The sequence below is a fragment of the Bos taurus genome, chromosome 8, assembly GCF_002263795.3.
Source record: "Bos taurus isolate L1 Dominette 01449 registration number 42190680 breed Hereford chromosome 8, ARS-UCD2.0, whole genome shotgun sequence".
Lineage (NCBI taxonomy): Eukaryota > Metazoa > Chordata > Mammalia > Artiodactyla > Bovidae > Bos > Bos taurus.
Window position 1 is genome coordinate 78,959,057 of NC_037335.1, and position 20,873 is coordinate 78,979,929.

At 36.6% G+C, this 20,873-nt stretch overlaps 1 protein-coding gene across 3 annotated transcripts in view; it reads right to left on the bottom strand.

Moving 5' to 3' along the window:
* AGTPBP1 (ATP/GTP binding carboxypeptidase 1) overlaps positions 1-20,873 on the bottom strand; it is a 199,112-nt gene that overhangs the window by 102,933 nt on the left and 75,306 nt on the right. For all 3 annotated transcript variants that reach the window (XM_010808145.4, XM_002689815.7, XM_059889503.1), the window contains 2 exons: positions 19,646-19,823; positions 7,313-7,410 (listed from right to left, as the gene is read on the bottom strand). In XM_010808145.4, the coding sequence (XP_010806447.2) occupies positions 7,313-7,410; positions 19,646-19,823 (276 nt within the window). The remainder of the gene's footprint in view (positions 1-7,312; positions 7,411-19,645; positions 19,824-20,873) is intronic.

Here is a 20,873-nt window from a genome sequence, read left to right on the forward strand (position 1 = left end):
GTCAATAAAGTTCCTAGAAAAGATTCGGTATCATCATTCACTCTGTTGTTCATGGAAAAAACACTGAGGAGTGAAACAACAGCTGGAAAATGATTTCCATGTCTCTTTGGGCGAAAAAAATAAAGGCTAAATGTAAAGAAATATGACCTCATAGGAATAAGATATGTACCCAGGATCAATCTGAACTGTACCTGTAAACGGAGATAGTATACATCATGATGGAAAGATAAATGTCAGTTACCTACTATAAAAGCTAGCTTCTAGGACCCTTAACAACTCTGGCCTAACACAAATACAAATCCATTATTACCCGTGTTGATGGTTAAAGAAAGACAATAGAGCAAACTACTTATTTTTCAGATTTAAATTCATTCTACTGTTAATCCTTAAAATACTTTATATACATGTATCTGATTATATTTATATACTGTCATACTAACAAGTAATTTAAAAAAAGAAAAATATACTATGTATTTCCTATATCTCATAATAAGGAGTTTAGCTATTATTTCTTTAAGCAATAAAATTTTCCCATTGCCATAAATAATAAAGACTAGTTTCATTTAAAGAGTATCGTATTAATTATTGTGTCATATACATAAAATATATGATTTTATATATCCTTAAATTATGCTTTGAAGAACCATACATACATAAAGAAAATATGTAATTTTCTTTATTAGCATCTATTAAAGTAGATAATACTATCAAAATAATAAAAAAAAAACTTTAAATATATTCCTTTCTCTAAAAACACTAGCAGTCCAATATTCAGTATTAATTTATGATGATACAGCTTTACAAGGTGGCCATCTGTGGTGGATTCATTTCGATATTTGGCAAAACTAATACAATATTGTAAAGTTTAAAAATAAAATAAAATTAAAAAAAATTTTTTTAATTTACCTGTAAAACAGGCACAGTGAGGAAAGAAAACTACTTTCAGAAGTCAATAGCAAAATATTTGTGCTTTGGTTTGAGGAAAAACAAAGATAAAGAGCTCCTGACACATTCAGGAAAAATAAACCTCTTACTTCTTAAAGTTCTTCTAAAATTAAAGAGGGAAAAAAAGAATACATTGAAGTTTATAAACTGACGAGTTCTGGCAATCTGAAGACAAGTCTTCTAGAACCTCCAAATTTCTATAAATTTTCCAAACTCTGAAAAATCTAGGGCAAAGAGAATGGAATCACTAGAGGTTGAACATCTGTGTTCAAGTGTGATTGCAGTCTCTACAACGGATAACCTTTCTCTGTCTTTGGTTTCCAACTATCAGCCCTGTAAAGCAGAGGTAATAATACCATATACCTTACAGGATTTAATGACTACTTTAGGCATACCCGGACACAGGCTCAGTTCCAGACCACCACAATAAAACAAATGTCAAAATAAAGCAAGTTGGGTGAATTTTTGGTTTTCCAATACATATAAAAATTATGTTCACATGACACTGTGGTCCATTAAGTGTTCAATAAATAATATCTAAAAAAAAAAAAAACAATTAATATCCTAATTTAAAAACATTTATTGCTAAATAATTACAATAAAAATCACTGGTCACAGATCACCATATCTATATATTAATAATGAAAAAGTTTGAAACACTGTAAAACTACAAAAAATGTGACACAGAGACATTAACTGAGCAAATGCTGTTGGAAAAATGGCCAACAGACTTGTTCCACATAAGGTTGCCACAAACCTTCTTCAATTTGTTAAGAACACAGTATCTGCAAAGCACAATAAAGCAAAGTGTAATAAAACAAGGTATGTCTATGTATGTAAGGCACATGCACTAGCACAGGACTATGTGTTCAATAAATTCATCTACTACTTTTTCTTATTACATAATTGCTTGTTAAGGTAAAATGGGGTAAATGTGAGCAATCTCAAATACCCTAGTGAGTAATACTGTCAATAACTTTTTTATAGATGTGAATGCCAAAAAATAAATCTGTGGAAATGTTCTAAATTAAAGGAGAGTAAGAGACAAGACAGCTGCGCTTTGCTGGAGCAGCCATGAAGAGATACCCCACGACCAAGGTAAGAGAAACCCAAGTAAGACAGTAGGTGTTGCAAGAGGGCATCAGAGGGCAAACACACTGAAACCATACTCACAGAAAACTAGTCAATCTAATCACACTAGGACCACAGCCTTGTCTAACTCAATGAAACTAAGCCATGCCCTGTGTGGCAACCCAAGACGGGCGGGTCATGGTGGAAAGGTCTGACAGAATGTGGTCCACTGGAGAAGGGAATGGCAAACCACTTCAGTATTCTTGCCTTGAAACCCCAATGAACAGTATGAAAAGCCAAAATGATAGGATAGTGAAAGAGGAACTCCCCAGGTCGGTAGGTGCCCAATATTCTACTGGAGATCAGTGGAAAAATAACTCCAGAAAGAATGAAGGGATGGAGCCAACGCAAAAACAATGCACATTTGTGGATGTGACTGGTGATAGAAGAAAGGTCCAATGCTGTAAAGAGCAATATTGCATAGGAACTTGGAATGTTAAATCCATGAATCAAGGCAAATTGAAAGTGGTCAAACAGGAGATGGCAAGAGTGAACATCAAAATTCTAGGAATCAGCGAACTAAAATGGACTGGAATGGGTGAATTTAACTCAGATGACCATTATATCTACTACTGCGGGCAGGAATCCCTTAGAAGAAATGGAGTAGCCATCATAGTCAACAAGAGAGTCCAAAATGCCGTACCTGGATGCAATCTCAAAAACAACAGAATGATCTCTGTTTGTTTCCAAGGCAAACCATTCAATATCACATTAATCCAAGTCTATGCCCCAACCAGTAACACTGAAGAAGCTGAAGTTGAACGGTTCTATGAAGACCTACAAACCTTTTAGAACTAACACTCAAAAAAGATGTCTTTTTCATTATAGGGGACTGGAATGCAAAAGGAGGAAGTCAAGAAACACCTGGAATAACAGGCAAATTTGGCCTTGGAATACAGAATGAAGCAGGACAAAGGCTAATAGAGTTTTGCCAAGAGAACACACTGGTCATACCAAACACCCTCTTCCAACAACACAAGAGAAGACTCTACACATGGACATCACCAGATGGTCAATACCGAAATCAGACTGATTATATTCCTTACAGCCAAAGATGGAGAAGCTCTATACAGTCAGCAAAAACAAGACCGGGAGCTGACTGTGGCTCAGATCATAAACTCCTTATTGCCAAATTCAGACTTAAATTGAAGAAAGTGGGGAAAACCACTAGACCATACAGGTATGACCTAAATCAAATCCCTTATGATTATACAGTGGAAGTCAGAAATAGATTTAAGTGACTAGATCTGATAGAGTGCATTATGAACTACGGACAGAGGTTCGTGACATTCTACAGGAGACAGCGATCAAGACCATCCCCATGGAAAAGAAATGCAAAAAAAGCAAAATGGCTGTCTGGGGAGGCCTTACAAATAGCTGTGAAAAGAAGAGAAGCCTAAAAGCAAAGGAGAAAAGGAAAGCTATAAGCATCTGAATGCAAAGTTCCAAAGAGTGGCAAGAAGAGATAAGAAAGCCTTCCTCCGCGATCAATGCAAAGATAGAGGAAAACAACAGAATGGGAAAGACTAGAGATCTCTTCAAGAAAATTAGAGATACCAAGGGCACGTTTCATGCAAAGATGGGCTTGATAAAGGACAGAAATGGTATGGACCTAACAGAAGCAGAAGATATTAAGAAGAGGTGGCAAGAATACACAGAAGAACTGTACAAAAAAACTATACAACCAAGATAATCACAATGGTGTGATCACTGACCTAGAGCCAGACATCCAGGAATGTGAAGTCAAGTGGGCCTTACGAAGCATCACTATGAACAAAGCTAGTGGAGGTGACGGAATTCCAGTTGAGCTGTTTCAAATCCTGAAAGATGATGCTGTGAAAGTGCTGCACTCAATATGCCAGCAAATTTGGAAAACTCAGCAGTGGCCACAAGACTGGAAAAGGTCAGTTTTCATTCCAATCCCAAAGAAAGGCAATGCCAAAAAATGCTCAAACTACCGCACAATTGCACTCATCTCACACGCTAGTAAAGTAATGCTCAAAATTCTCCAAGCCAGGCTTCAGCAATACATGAACCGTGAACTTCCAGATGTCCAAGCTGGTTTTAGAAAAGGCAGAGGAACCAGAGATCAAATTGCCAACATCCACTGGATCACTGAAAAAGCAAGAGAGTTCCAGAAAAACATCTATTTCTGCTTCATTGACTATGCCAAAGCCTTTGACTGTGTGGATCATAATAAACTGTGGAAAATTCTGAAAGAGATGGGAATACCAGACCACATGACCTGCCTCTTGAGAAACCTATACGCAGGTCAGGAAACAACTGTTAGAACTGGACATGGAACAACAGACTGGTTCCAAATAGGAAAAGGAGAATGTCAAGGCTGTATATTGTCACCCTGCTTATTTAACTTATATGCAGAGTACATCATGAGAAACACTGGGCTGGAAGAAGCACACACTGGAATCAAGACTGCCAGGAGAAATATCAATAACCTCATATATGCAGATGACACCACCCTTATGGCAGAAAGTGAAGAGGAACAAAAACGCCTCGATGAAAGTGAAAGAGGAGAGTGACAAAGTTGGCTTAAAGCTCAACATTCAGAAAACGAAGATCATGGCCTCTGGTCCCATCACTTCATGGGAAATAGATGGGGAAACAGTGGAAACAGTGTCAGACTTTATTTTGGGGGGCTTCAAAATCACTGCAGACGGTTACTGCAGCCATGAAAGTAAAAGACACTTACTCCTTGGAAGGAAAGTTATGACCAACCTAGACAGCACATTCAAAAGCAGAGACATGACTTTGCCAACAAAGGTTCGTCTAGTCAAGGCTATGGTTTTTCCAGTGGTCATGTATGGATGTGAGAGTTGGACTGTGAAGAAAGCTAAGCACCAAAGAATTGATGCTTTTGAACTGTGGTGTTGGAGAAGACTCTTGAGAGTCCCTTGGACTGCAAGGAGATCCAACCAGTCCATTTGAAGGAGATCAGCCCTGGGTGTTCTTTGGAAGGAATGATGCTAAAGCTGAAACTCCAGTAGTTTGGCCACCTCATGCGAAGAGTTGACTCATTGGCAAAGACTCTGATGCTGGGAGGGATTGGGGGCAGGAAGAGAAGGGGACGACAGAGGATGAGATGGCTGGATGGCATCACTGACTCGATGGACCTGAGTTTGAGTGAATTCCGGGAGTTGGTGATGGACAGGGAGCCCTGGCGTGCTGCAATTCATGGGTCGCAAAGAGTCAGACACGACTGAGCGACTGCACTGAACTTAACTGAATAACTATATACACAGCATTTACATTTTACTTACAACTATTTATATAGAATTTACATATTATTAGGTATTATAGGTACTTTAGAGATGGCAAAGTATATGGGAGGATGTGCATAGGTTACATGCAATTACTTCATCACTTTATATTAAGAAATTGAGCATCTGTGGATTTTGGTATCCAAGGTGGGTTCAGGGACCAATTCACCCCAGGACACTCACATAGAGAGATGACTGTATCACTGTCATTAGGAAATACACACTAATATATTTAGGGATAAACAACCATGATATAAGGTATGTAACTTACCCTCAAATGATTTTTAAAAAATTTTTAAATATGTATTCATGCATATACACTGACAACCTCCAAACAGAAAAATTAGTATCACTGTTATAAATTCCTATTGAGTTCTACTTCCCTACCAATTTCCATTTTACATCTGTAGATCACAACATCTGTATATATCTTTAATAAGGACCCTGAGCCAGAAAGAATAAATTATACTCAAAATACTCTGTTTTTAATAGACATGGAAACATACATAAAAGAAAGGTTTCCAACAACATACAAAACTTTAAATTATAAACTTAGTGTTAATCTATGAAATTTTACTATGTCTAAACACTCATATCCCAATAAATCCAAACAGTTGATTTTAATATACCTCCTGCTATCTAAGGAACACTTTGTATACAGAATGTAAACTCTGCTGACCTGCCCTGACTCAGAGTCTACCAGTTCATTCACCGTATCAAATCCAGAACCACCAACATACAGTTACCCCAGATTTTTTGCCTTGAACACCAGAGCCTGTAGCTTCCCTGGTGGCTCAGACGGTAAAGAGTACCTGCAGTGCAGAAGAACCAGGTTTGATCCCTGGGTCAGGAAGATCCCCTGGAGAAGGAAATGGCAACCCACTCCAGTATTCTTGCCTAGGAAATCCCACAGATGGAGGAGCCTGGCAGGCTATAGTCCATGGGGTCACAAAGAGTCGGACACGACTGAGCAACTTCACTTTCTTTCCAGAGCCTGTGCTGTTTTTCTTCTCTGTAGCTTCTTGACGCCAGGATGCATACCATCATGTTTTCTAAACTGGCTACCTTTACAATTTTGCCAAAGCTTGCCTTGGTTATCACATAAATCTGGTTCTACATCTGCTGTTAAGATAGAAATCTCCTTCCAGGATCTTAGACTCTATCCCCAAAGACAGTCAAATACTCAGTGTAAACCAATTTCAATGTAGCATTTCAAGACAAAAAGGCCCAAGGAGACGAGAGTCAAACAAACTCTCTCTGCCCCCAGAAGGTACTAAAAGCTAAACAGTTGAAAAATGAAGGAATTAAACAGATGTTTTTCTACAGATACTAAAATGGCCCCCTCTACCACTACCCCCTCTACCAATAAAGCAAAATAAGTTGTGACTCAAACTTAGATTTCCTTAGACTTTAAAATCTAAGTCAGAAACTTTAGATAAAATCTCTCTGGTCAGAAAAGAGTGAAAATATCTTATTTTAAGGACCTTTTCAGACAATGTATTTAAAGCAACATTATTTTCATTTCAATAGCTTAGCGTCCACAGTTATTCATGATAAAAAAGATGTGGATAAAACAAATTAATCTACTGTTTCCTGATAGCTCAGTTGGGAAAGAATCCACCTGCAATGGATGGAGACCCCAGTTCGATTCCTGGGTCAGGAAGATCTGCTGGAGAAGGGATAGGCTACCCACTCCAGTGTTCTTGGCCTTCCTTTGTGGCTCAGCTGGTAAAGAATATGCCTGCAATGCAGGAGCCCTCGGTTCAATCCCTGGGTTGGGAAATCCCCTGGAGAAGGGAAAGGCTACCCACTCCAGTATTCTGGCCCAGAGAATTCGGGCAAAGACTCAGACATGACTGAGTGACTTTCACTTTCAATAGATATATACATCTACCCAATCTTTTTTCTACAAATGTATACATTCATAAAATTGACTGAAAACAGGAATTTATACCAACCTTAAAATTTTGATCTAGGTCATCTTCATTTTCAGTTTCATTTTCAGCTTCTAAATCAATATCATCGTTGTCATCACTTTCATCTACTACGTCATCCACTGTGATACAAAATGTGCTATAAGTAGGTCAGAGGTAAGCATTCTATAACATGCACATCCAAAAGTAGAATGTTATATAATATATACAGCACCAGTATCTCAATTACTAAAGGAAAAGTAAATTACATTTTCTTATTAAAAAATGTCTCTAATGTTGTCCCAGGTGTTGAAAAACCTATGAGATGAAGTGACAATACTTCAAAATTTGAAAAAGCACTCTAAAAATGTATGGGCTTTTTACTAATGTTGGCACGTTCTAAAAAATTAATGTCTTATATTGCAACAGCCTGAATGAAACATCTTGTTTCCTATTTATGATACATTTCAATAACTACTTTCATCCACTTACAATTCACTTCCCATTTATTTCCCTCAATGACTGCCATGTGCCATGCACTGTGTTGTGTGCTGGGAATTTTTAAAAAGATGTGTAAATGCAGTCTCTGCCCTCAGGGCACTTATGAAGTTAAATAGAGAAAGACTAAAAATAATTATAACATAAAAGATACATGCTAATGAAGGCATAAACTTAAAAATGCCATGGGAAAACAGGGACGGGAAGTAAATACAAACTGCTTAGGACCAAGATTATTAGTAACCACTTCACAAAACAAGTAGTAAGCAGTATCTTAGAGGAAAATATAGCAACTTTCTGAGTGAACTTAAGAGTGTGTGAGTGTGGCTTTTAAGAAGAAGAGATGACAACCCGAAAATAAGTTTAATGATATCTTTGGAAAATAATAAGTTAATCATGACTTCACTTGCATGCTTGAGAAAGTACTAGGAAAAGCACAGAAGAATGAGAAAGTGAAGGGTATGAGAGGCCAAGTAGTTTAGATTTTCACCCAACAGAAGACAAGTACCAGGGATTTTTAAGAGGATAGTGGTTTAAGACTTTTGAAAAGATCGCTCTGACAGGCATGAGCATCAGAACACAGATGTGGAAGGGGACCAGTGAACAGAGGAAAAGACAATAACTACGTGGACCAATACAGTAGTAATGAGGACGAAAAACGAACATACATTAGAGAAAGCCCAGGAAATAGAATGCAAAAACCATGAGGGCATGGGTGTGGGGGACACAAGGAAAGAAGCATAGAGGAGAGCTCTGAGAGGACTCATGTAAGCAATGAGTGCATTGGGACAAAGTGGAGAATATTTTTAAAGAATATGTTCCCACACTTCGCTTTTATTTTTTATTCTATTGAGGAATAACTGACAAATATAACTGTATATTAAAAGTGCAAGATGTAATGATATATGGTAAAATGGTAAATCAGGGTAAAATGACTGTCAGGATGAAGATAATACCTCCTTCATTTCACACGGCTAACACTGTTAACACCCTGTATGTGTGTGTACACGTACACGTGGTGAGAATGCTTAAGATGTACTCTCAGAAACTTTCAAATACACAATGCCACATTAACTAGAATGGGAAAGACTAGAGATCTCTTCAAGAAAATTACAGATACCAAGGGAACATTTCATGCAAAGATGGGCTCAATAAAGGACAGAAATGGTATGGACCTAACAGAAGCAGAAGATATTAAGAAGAGGTGGCAAGAATACACAGAAGAACTGTACATAAAGATATTCATGACCCAGATAATCACGATGGTGTGATCACTGACCTAGAGCCAGATATCCTAGAATGTGAAGTCAAGTGGGCCTTAGAAAGCATCACTATGAACAAAGCTAGTGGAGGTGATGGAATTCCAGTTGAGCTATTTCAAATCCTGAAAGATGATGCTGTGAAAGTGCTGCACTCAATATGCTAGCAAATTTGGAAAACTCAGCAGTGGCCACAAGACTGGAAAAGGTCAGTTTTCATTCCAATCCCAAACAAAGGCAATGCCAAAGAATGCTCAAACTACCGCACAATTGCACTCATCTCACACTCTAGTAAAGTAACGCTCAAAATTCTCCAAGTCAAGCTTCAGCAATACGCAAACCATGAACTTCCAGATGTTCAAGCTGGTTTTAGAAAAGGCAGAGGAACCAGAGATCAAATTGCCAACATCCACTGGATCATCGAAAAAGCAAGAGAGTTCCAGAAAAACATCTATTTCTGCTTCATTGACTATGCCAAAGCCTTTGACTGTGTGAATCACAATAAACCGTGGAAAATTCTGAAAGAGATGGGAATACCAGACCACCTGATCTGCCTCTTCAGAAATCTGTATGCAGGTCAGGAAGCAACAGTTAGAACTGGACATGGAACAACAGACTGGTTCCAAAAAGGAAAAGGAGTACGTCAAGGCTGAATATTGTCACCCTGCTTATTTAACTTATATGCAGAGTACATCATGAGAAACACTGGGCTGGAGGAAGCACAAGCTGGAATCAAGATTGCTGGGAGAAATATTAATAACCTCAGATATGCAGATGACACCACCCTTATGGCACAAAGTGAAGAGGAACTCAAAAGCCTCTTGATGAAAGTGAAAGAGGAGAGTGAAGAAGTTGGCTTAAAGCTCAACATTCAGAAAACGAAGATCATGGCATCTGGTCCCATCACTTCATGGCAAACAGATGGGGAAACAGTGGAAACAGTGTCAGACTTTATTTTGGGGGGCTCCAAAATCACTGCAGATGGTGACTGCAGCCATGAAATTAAAAGACACTTATTCCTTGGAAGGAAAGTTATGACCAACATAGATAGCATATTCAAAAGCAGAGACATTACTTTGCCAACAAAGGTCTGTCTAGTCAAGGCTATGGCTTTTCCAGAAGTCACATACGGATGTGAGAGCTGGACTATAAAGAAAGCTGAGCACCAAAGGATTGATGCTTTTGAACTGTGGTGTTGGAGAAGATTCTGGAGAGTCCCTTGAACTCCAAGGAGAACCAACCAGACCATCCTAAAGGAGATCAGTCCTGAGTGTTCATTGGAAGGACTGATGTTAAAGCTGAAACTCCAATACTTTGGCCACCTCATGTGAACAGTTGACTCATTGGAAAAGACCCTGATGCTGGGAAAGATTGAGAGCAGGAGGAGAAGGGGATGACAAAGGATGAGATGGTTAGATGGCATCACCAACTCAATGGAGATGAGTTTGAGTAAACACCAGGGGTTGATGATGGAAAGGGAGGCCTGGCGTGCTGCAGTCCGTGGTGTCGCGAAGAGTCGGACACAACTGAGCAACTGAACTGAACTGAACTGAACCATGCTATATGTTAGACCCTCAGAACTCACTAAAAATGTATACGCTTGGATCTTATCACCCATTTACCATTCTCCCAGCCCCTGGAATCCAACATTCTATTCTGTTTCTTTGAAACTGGTTTTTTTTGTCTTAATTCAAAGATTCCATGTATAAGTGATACCACACAGTATCTGTCTTTCTGTGTCTTGCACATTTCACTTAGCATAAATGCCCTCCAGATTCATCCATGCTGTCACAAATGATATTTATTCTTTTTATTGGCTGAATCATCTATACAAATCACTTTTCTTTTATCCATGGAAAGACATTAAGGTTATTTACATATGTTGACTAGTGTAAATAATGCTGAAATGAACATGAGTATGCTTTTATCTCTTTAAGATAATGTACCATGTTACATTCCTACCAACAGAGTGCAAGGGTTCTGTTTTCTCCAATCCTTGCTATTTGCTGTCTCTTGTCTCTTTGATAATAGCCATTCTAAGAGGTGTGAGGGGGTTTCTCTTGTGCTTCCCTGATGATTACTGGTAGACAGCACCTTTTCATTATCTTCTGGCCATGGTACATCGTTCTTTGGGGAAAAAGTCTATTCAAGTCTTTTGCCCATTTTTAATTGCACTATCTCCCTTTGTACTATTCAGCTATATGAGTTCTGTGTATTTTTTATATTAATCTTTCATTAGATATATAGTTTCTAAATATCTTTTCCTATTCTATAGGCTGCCTTTTCAATAAATTCTCCTTTGCTGTGCAGAATCTTTTTAGTTTGATACAGTCCCACTTGTTTATTTTAGCTTCTGTTGCCTATGGTTTTGTTATCTTAACCAAGAAATCACTGCTAAGACCAACTACATCAAGGATCTTTTCCCGTAAGTTTTCTTCTAGGAGTTTTATAGTTTCAGGTCTTATATATACAGTTTACCCATTTCGAGTCAATTTTGTGGCTGGTGTAAAATAGGGGTCCAGCTTCATTCTTTTGCATGTGGATACTAGTTTTCCCAACATAATTTATTAAGGAGACTGTCCTTTCCCCACTGTGTGTTGCTGGCACCCTCATCAAAACTTAGTTGACCGTATTATGCTTGGGCTTATGACCGGGCTGTCTATTCTGTTCCAGCTCTTACGCCTGCTTTATTTGAGTACTGTACTATTTTGATTACCAATAGCTTACAATCAATCCAAAAAAAATTAATCCTGAATATTCACTGGAAGGACCGACACTGAAGTTGAAGCTTCAGTTGGACACGACTGAGAGACTGAACAACAAGCTCATAATAGCTTGAAATCAGGAAGTGTGATGCCTCCAACTTTGTCCTCCTTTCTCAAGACTGCTTTGGCTATTTGGGTCTTTTATGGCTTCATATAAATTTTAGGATAGTATTTATATTTCTGTGAAAAATGCCACTGAAATTTTGATGGGGTTATATTGATTATGAAGATAACTTTGGTCAGCATGAACATTTTTATATTAATTCTTCCAAGTCAAGAACACAGGATATCTTTCAATTTGTGTGTGTGTCTAATTCAACGACTTTCAACAACATTTTATTAATCAGCACACAGGTCTTCAATTCCTTGGTAAAACTTATTTTTACATGCTTTATTGTCTTGATGCTACTGTAAATGGGGTTGCTTTCTTAATTTCTCTTTCAGATAGTTCATTATTAGTGCATAGGAATACAATGATGATTTGTATATTGATTTTGTATCCTATACCTTTACTGAATTCATCTATTAGTTCTAACAGTTTTTTGGTAGAGATGTTACAGTTTTCTTCTTATAAGATCATGTCACTGCAAACAGAGATGATTTCATTTCTTCCTTTATGAATTAAATGTCTTTTCTTTCTTTTTTCCCTAACCTAATGGCTATAGCTAGAATATCTGGTACTTTGCTAAATAAAATGGTCAGAGTGGGCATTCAGCTTTTGTTATTTTCCTGAAGTCTTTATATCTCTTTCATTTCTGATGGAAATTTGACAGGTGAAGTATTTTTTATTAACAGTTATTTTCTTCAAGCAATTTGAATATATCATCCTACTCTCTCCTGGCACGCAAAGCTTCTGCTTGAAAAGTTTGCTAATAGGCTTACCAGGATTACCTTGTAGCTAGGTACCTTGTTACCTGGTGGTGCTAGCAGTAAAGAACCCACCTGCCAATGCAGGAGACATAAGAGTGGGTTCAAGCCTTACGTCAGAAAGACCCTGTGGAGGAGGGCACAGCAACTCATTCTAGTATTCTTGCCTGGAAAATCCCTTAGAGAAGCCTGGAAGCCTACAGTCCATGTCGCACAGAGTCTAAAGCAGCTTGGCACACATGTACCTTGTTACCTAGAAGGTATCTCTAATTTTTTCTCTAACTGCTTTGAAAATCCTCCCTCTGCCTTCGATCTTTAAGAGCTTAATGGTAATGTCTTGGTGAAGATCTCTTAGGGGTGAATCTATTTGGGAATGTTTGAGCTTATGCACCTAGATAGCCATACCTTCATCAGATTTGGTAAGTTTGCAGCTATTATATTTTAGAGTAAGTTTTCTCTCCCTTTCTCTCTCTTCTTCTTCTTCTGAGACTCCCATTACATAGATGTTGTTTCATTTAATGGTGTTCCATTATTCACATAGGCCTTCTTCACTCTTTTTCTTTCTAATTTCTTTTTTTCCTTTGCCTGTATAATATCATGAGATTTGTCTACAAGTTCACAGATTCTTTCCTCTGCTTGACTAAGCCTGATACTGAAGTTCTCTACTGCATTATTCAGTGTATTCTTCAGGTCCAGAATTTGTTTTGTTCTTTTTATGATTTCTTTCTCTTCACTGAAATTCTCATTTTGTTCATGTATAGTTTTCCTAAGTTCACTGAACGGTTTATCTGTCTTCTCTTGAATTATCTGAGCTTCCTTAATCATTTTGAATTCTTTTTCAGATAACTCCCAGATCTCCATTTCTTTAAGTTCAGTTACTGATGGTGCTAGTGGTAAAGAAGCCACCTGCCAATGTAAGGGACATAAGAGATACACAGTGGTCAGGCTCACTGGGATTCTTCTGCTCTCCATGGGAAAAACTCTACTGAGGAGAACCTTCCTGATGCCAAACTGCCCTGGACTGGGAGATCAAGTGATAGAAATAAAATGCTCCCTGTACTTTTCTGTGTGGCCATTCTTGGGTTTTGTGCTCTACGGGGTTTCTGATGCTTGTTCATTCTAATCCAGAGCTACCTATTTACATCATATTCTCATTTGCTACTTATTGTTTTTGCTGTATTTGCAGGGAAGATGAGCACTGGAACCTTCTACCCCTCCATCTTGCTGATGTAACCTTCTTTAGACTCTTTTTTACTTCTATTTCCAATGTGACTTATTACCATGAAGATTATAAACTCCTTTCCACTCTCCAAGTATCTGTTCTCTCTTTCAATTTAGTACCTGAACCTCTGAGTTTTAGCTAGAGGTTATAGATTCCAGCCCCCTTCACAGTAGTTACAGTCATGATTAAATTTTGGCCAACAGTATGTGAGGCAAAGTTGTCAATACAAACTCCAGGTCACATTCTTTAAAAAGGAAACTGCCCTCCATCTTCTTTCATTACCATTTTCCACATGCACATAAGGAAAACACCATAGGAGATGATGAAAACAGAATCTTTTTCCTTTGATGACATGGTGGACAGATACCTACTGTCCAGGATCACCTGACAAGCCCATCTTCTGAATGGATATGTGGAAGGAAAAAAAAATCTATTTCATGGCAATATAGCAAATGGGCTCTGGAGACAGAATACCCAATTCAAATCCTGACTCCTCCATTTACTAACTACATGACCTTGAACAAGTTACATAAGTTATTTTTGTCTAAGACTAACACTTACACTTTCACTATCCTCATCTATAAAATGGAGATACCCATGCATAGTGTTGTTGGGAGAGTTAAAGGAGTTAATACACGTAATGTGCCAGGAAAAGAGTATATGTTATAAAAATGTCCGTTATTACTACTGTTGCTCGAGTGACGAGGGTACTATACTGGGTCACTGGGTAACAGCAGCTCAGTCTATCCCAACTAATACAGTTACCAAATTGCTCTAAATTCTTTGGGAAATAAGACTGAAAAAACTATTTATATTGCATATAGTAACTGAGTCTATTTATGTCAGTGTATTAACAGCAGTTAGTTCTAGATAAACAGAGGAAATGATATTTGGAAAAAGAATTGTTAGGAAGAAAGAAGGAACTGAATTCAGAAAAGCCTACTGCAAACAAGAAAGACAAGCCTTGGATAGGAAGAAGGAAAAATGCAGTTCAGCATCAGAGAGAAAATATGTTTTTAATTTTTAATCAAACCTGTCAAATATCTTCCTTTATAGGTATTTTCCTTTGGTTTCATACTCCAGATGTGAAATGCCATATAGCTTAGAGTATCTAAGACCTTTTTTTCTATTCCAATGATCTACTTTTATACCATCAACACTAAAAATCAATTATTACATTAATAACTTAATCTCACAACTAAAAGCAGGGAATATAAATCATCCTTGTTAATTTTCAAAATGTTCTTGGCTCATTTATAGTAAAGACAAAGATACAGGGGAAAAAAAACTAAAATGGCTATCAATAGGAAACCAGTTAGATAAATTATACAATATCTGTATAATATAATAATTTAAAAGTATGAGTCAGCACTTTCCATAAGGTTTTGGAATGTATATTCCAATAGGATTTATTTTGTTGGTCCTATTGCTCTTAAAAATGTGATCTTTCCCTTTGTGTTTTCTAATGGTTATTGTGTGCCTATGTCTATCAAATTCATACACAAATAAACATACACATGCACCCAAAGGAAAGCTAGTGAATTTTATTCACTTATCTTGTAAATAGTACGTCACTGAACTTTTATTTGGTCTAAGATACACTTTATAATTGATTTGCTTCAATTTTCTGCATAAACAGCAACATCCTCCACAGACACTGATATAACTTTATCTCACTCTTTTAATGATTAGTATCTTTCCTTTCCCTGTCTTACTGATCTCACTAGAGCTTTCAAAACAATGTTAACGAATAAAGGTCGAGAGAGGCTTCCTCTAACACTTCATAACTATTTGTGATGTTGGTTACTGATCTGAGTTAGATAATACACAGCCAGCTTGGAAAATATTCCTTGATTCATTAAGAAATTTAATCTGGAACTAATAATAATTTTTATCAACCCCTTTCATGGTATTTATTAAGATAATCACTGTTTTTCTTTCTTTGATATATTGATAAATTTTCATTAAAGTCTTAATATTACAATAAACTTACTTTCTAAAATAATCCTTATGTTGTCAAAGTGTCTTAAATCTGAAAATGCTGCTCAATTCAATTTGCTAATATTTTAGATTTTTATATTTATCTTCATTAGTGACAATGATCTGTAAATTGTTTCAGGTTTTGATTTCAGCATCATACTAGTTTCTAAGCTTTTCTTTATTTCCCATGCTCTGGAAAATCAAGTATAGGAAAATTTCTTGAAAGTTGAGAGAAATAACCTACTGTTTGATGTCTTCACTGAAGACAACTTGATTGCATACTCTTGATTGCAGGTTTTCTACTATGTAAGTCAATTTTGAGTGAAAGTCGCTCAGTAGTGTCCAGCTCTTTGCAACCCCATAGACTACACAGTCAATGGAATTCTCCAGGCCAGAATACTGGAGTGGGTAGCCTTTCCCTTCTCCAGGGGATCTTCCCAACCCAGAAATCGAACCCAGGTCTCCCACATTGCAGGCGGATTCTTTACCAGCTGAGCCACAAGGGAAGCCCAAGAACACTGGAGTGGGTAGCCTATACCTTCTCCAGAGGGTCTTCCCGACCCAGGAATCAAACCAGGGTCTCCTGAATTGCAGGCAGATTCTCTACCAACTGAGCTATCAGGGAAGCCCAAGTCAATTTTAGTTATTTATATTTCCATAAAATATTGTCCATTTCAAATATATTTTCAAATGTATTAACAGGAGGTATCTTTAGCATCCACTTACATTGACTGGCTCTCCTCTATATAACTTACCAAGAACTTAAGACATTAAAATCACTCACTAATGCTGTGTTTCTATCAATTTATCTTTATTATTTAAATAATTATAGCTTCATCTACCTTTGTTTTAGTATTTGGCACATGTTATTATCTACTTTGCATAAAATCATCTTTACTATCTTGTTTTAACCATATTGTTTTGTATGTACATATTGTAGGGTAGTAATGTCTTCCTCACCTGTTTTGAGCTGGGAATAACAGATATACAGTTGCCAATCTGTTTAAGAGTTCAGTCTTACTATTTCAAGAGTTTCCAGATCTATCAGCTACTTAGATTTTGTTTTTAACCCAATCAGAGAGTCTCTTTTTTTACTGGGAGTATTTTATTCATTTAGGTATCTTATTACTGAAACTGATTTGCTTGTTCTTGCTTTGCATTCAGCATTCTCAGGATTTTGTACATCTTTGAAGTTTTCCTGCTTTTCTATAGCAGCACTTCAAGAATGTTTTCCAAGAAAAACATATACATAATTTTATGTAGAATTTCAAAGGGTTCTTAGTCTCTCAACTAGGAACTTAGTCCAGAACTGGACTTAGTCTAGAGACTAAGAACCATGGATTCCTATGGTTCAGTAGATTCTAGTCTATAGATCTCTGTTCTAGATGTTACTTTTACATTTTAAAACACATATTTGGGCCACTATTTCTATAATTACCATTTTATAAATATAGCAATATTATAATATTGATAAATATATGAATATATATTATTAAAAGACCCAGTTTGTGACAGCCATATATTATCTTTCATCAAAAATTAGTTAATTAAAAAAAATTAGTTAATATATTTCAAAATAACAGTATAACAACTATTTAACAATACATAATTTAACAATTGGTAATGTTAAATACAATTACTCTACTACCATGTCTCTGCACACCTGATTTCTTAATTCATCACTAGCCTGGCTGGAGTAATATTTCATGTAATTACTTCAGGAAGGGGACCTGGGCAATATGCTCCTGTATCCTTGAAAGGGGACCTGGGCAATATGCTTCTGTACCCTTGCATATCTAAGAATATGTTACCTTTACATACGAGTGGCAACTAATAAGGGTTCAGAAATCTTAAGAACTCTTTTCCTTCAAATCTCCAAGGAGGCTGCTTCACTATCTTTTGGCATTAAATGTTCAAGAGAATAAGTCTTGTGGCCAGTTCAATTCATTCACTAACAAATGTTAAACGCACATTCACTGTGTCTCATGCAATCTAATGGATGCTGAGGATAAAATGAAGGAAAAAAACAGTTTTATCTTCATGGAATTTACAGTCTAACTGAGAAAGATAAAAAATAATGAAAACTGATAAATGTAATGAAGCCTGATATGTGAGAAAGTGATGAAGAGGAGAAAAATTGTGTTATCCATATGTCTATGCAAGTGTCATTAGAATCTTTCTCTCACATCTTCTTCCTGAAGGCTTGTTAGTTGATATAAGTAATCATCTCTAGTTCAGTGATACATCAATCTGGCCCTCAATCCAAAGCCAGAGAAACTGCATTTCATAGAAGAGTGAATTAGAGCTGACACTCTTTAATCTATTCTTTTCTCCACCGTGTTTGTTGCACATCCTGTTTATTCCATGAGAATGCTCCTTTTATCTAGTTTTCAGATTCAGTACAGTTTTTTTCCCCTCTATTTATAAAGTATATTGGTAATTTTAAATGGAATAAGAATGGAATGGAATTAGATCACTACTTTCACTTAGCTATCTTTAATCAAGTCCCAGACTTAGTCTTAGACATACCTTTTAAACAAAGTTTGTAAATAATCCATTTTGACAGTGTGTGTAGACTAAACTATTTTAATAACTACTTTAGAAATGAAATCGTAAGACTATACTCTGCGATATATCAATGATAAGAAACTAATTAAATTTACTTAAAAATTATCTTAAATCACTTACTTCAAAGAATTGCTCTCAATTATAAATAAAAGATCTTTTATTTTTTTTAAAGTGATCAACTAATGAGGAAATACTGTAGAAATCTTAATAGCCTAGATTACTTTCTCTTTTTAATTTGCTAGCTCTTATCAAAAAAATTCTGCTTTTTTGTCCTCACAAAACATACAAAAGGAAGTAAACTCTTACTTCCTTTGCTATGTACACAGCATTGTACCAAAATGACAAAGATTCAATTTACGATAATTTTGTATTTTCTATCAGGTAAAGAAAGCTGAGTGCAGAACAACTGATGCTTTTGAACTGTGACGTTGGAGAAGACTCTTGAGAGTCCCTTGGACTGCAGGGAGATTCAACCAGTCCATCCTAAAGGAAATCAGTCCTGGGTATACATTGGAAGGACTGATGTTGAAGCTGAAACTCCAATACTTTGGCCACCTGATGTGAAGAGCTGACTCATTTGAAAAGAGCCTGATGTTGAGAAAGATTGAATGCAGGAGGAGAAGGGGACGACAGAGGATAAGATGGTTAGATGGCATCACCAACTCAATGGACATGAGTTTGGGTAAACTCCGGGAGTTGGTGATGGACAGGGAGGCCTGGCGTGCTGTGGTTCACGGGGTTGCAGAGTCGGACACAACTGAGCAACTGAACTGAACTGAACTGAAGTAATGGTGCAAGTTTTGTTGAACATAAAACTGTAACTGGTTTAGTGATTAGGCATTTTAACTTTTAAAAATGAAGTTCATTAAAAAGCTACAAATGTAAGCTCAAATATAATTACCTAAACATTTATAAGAATGTTTATACATTCTTATATTTTGAAAATTTATATAAGCTATCAAATATTGTTTCTACATGGTGCTGACAGTTCTTCACAATTCACATTTACACATATGTAGCATATCCCACATTCTTTCCCTTAATCACTCAACTGTAATTTCTTATATTTGAAGAAATATTTATTAACTAAAAAGTAATCTGAAAGCATATCATGTTCATTAAAGCCTTCTTTTGCTAGGGAGATGAACAAAAGCAAAAATAGATAAAGTCACACAATTCCAACAACCACCAGAAGCCAGCAAGAACCATGTGGTCCTACCTTCAGGAGGTAAACTGTAGAGCTGGGCCACAGGTCCAGTCACAGGAATAACAGGTAACTGGAAATGGAAAGAACTTTTAATCGTTGGGAGTGGCAGGCGATTTTTAGGAAAGCATTTCCTCATTATCAGACTGGAGGTGTTGACAAGAGGATCAAGGGTCCTTACTGCCAAACATTCCTGTTTTATAAGAAAAGAAAAAAAAAAAGATAATGTGCCTTTGGTGAATAAGTGAAACAAGTTTATACTACTTCAGAAAATAATGTGTTAATAATTTTCAAAAGGCACATATCACAAAACCTAATATTTTTAACATAATTATAAAGTAGCTTTGACTAATCTGAAATATCTCTTTGTAAGAACCTCATATGGCAAATTTGGCAGCAATTTTCCTCACACATCCTAACTTAGCAGAAATCAGTACCATGTTTGGTTCCAGAACTCACCAAAGCACTAATACCTATGAGTGACTTAGGGAGCATTTCAGCAAGCCTAGGGCATAAAATAAAAATTTAATGGAAAATAAAAAAAGAAGAAAAACTCATAAAGAAAGATGTAAGAAATAAAAAGGAATGTGCATTTAGTGAGCCTTTCTCAGAATTCTATAAGTTATCATGCAATAGCACCTCTAATAAATTAGCTGTTCGACTTAGAAAAGAATAGCCTGAATATCACAATTTTAAGTTTTAAGAATTTAATTTACTATCCTGTTATCTAATCTTAAGAAGGGCTCTTGAATAGGACATTTGAAAGTATTTCATTTAACACTGTTATTATTGACAATTGACACTTAGATGGCTTTAAATGGCACTTTGATAACCTGTGCGATTTTCAACAGAAATCTTCACATCTGACCTGTCAATAGCTGAGAAACTAAGACTCAGAAGTGTGAAATGGCATAAACCATCACCCAATCTCTCCTCATATACTGTCTATTTTAGGAACAGTAAAAATAAGTGCATATGATTGATCTACAATAGAAAAAGCTGAGTTAACATAAAATGTGTATTCACATATCTTAACTACTCCCACAAAAAGATTAGTTGTCGTGTGTAAGACCAAGAGGGCACAATCAAGATGTTGGCTGGAATTTTCAAGAAGACAGATTTCATTCTAATAACTAGAGTCTTGTAAAAATAAAAGGGTAACTTTGCAACATCCCCACTCCCCATCATCGAGAGCCTTCTACAGATGCTAGAATACCGTTGAGAGGGTTTATGTGTACGATGG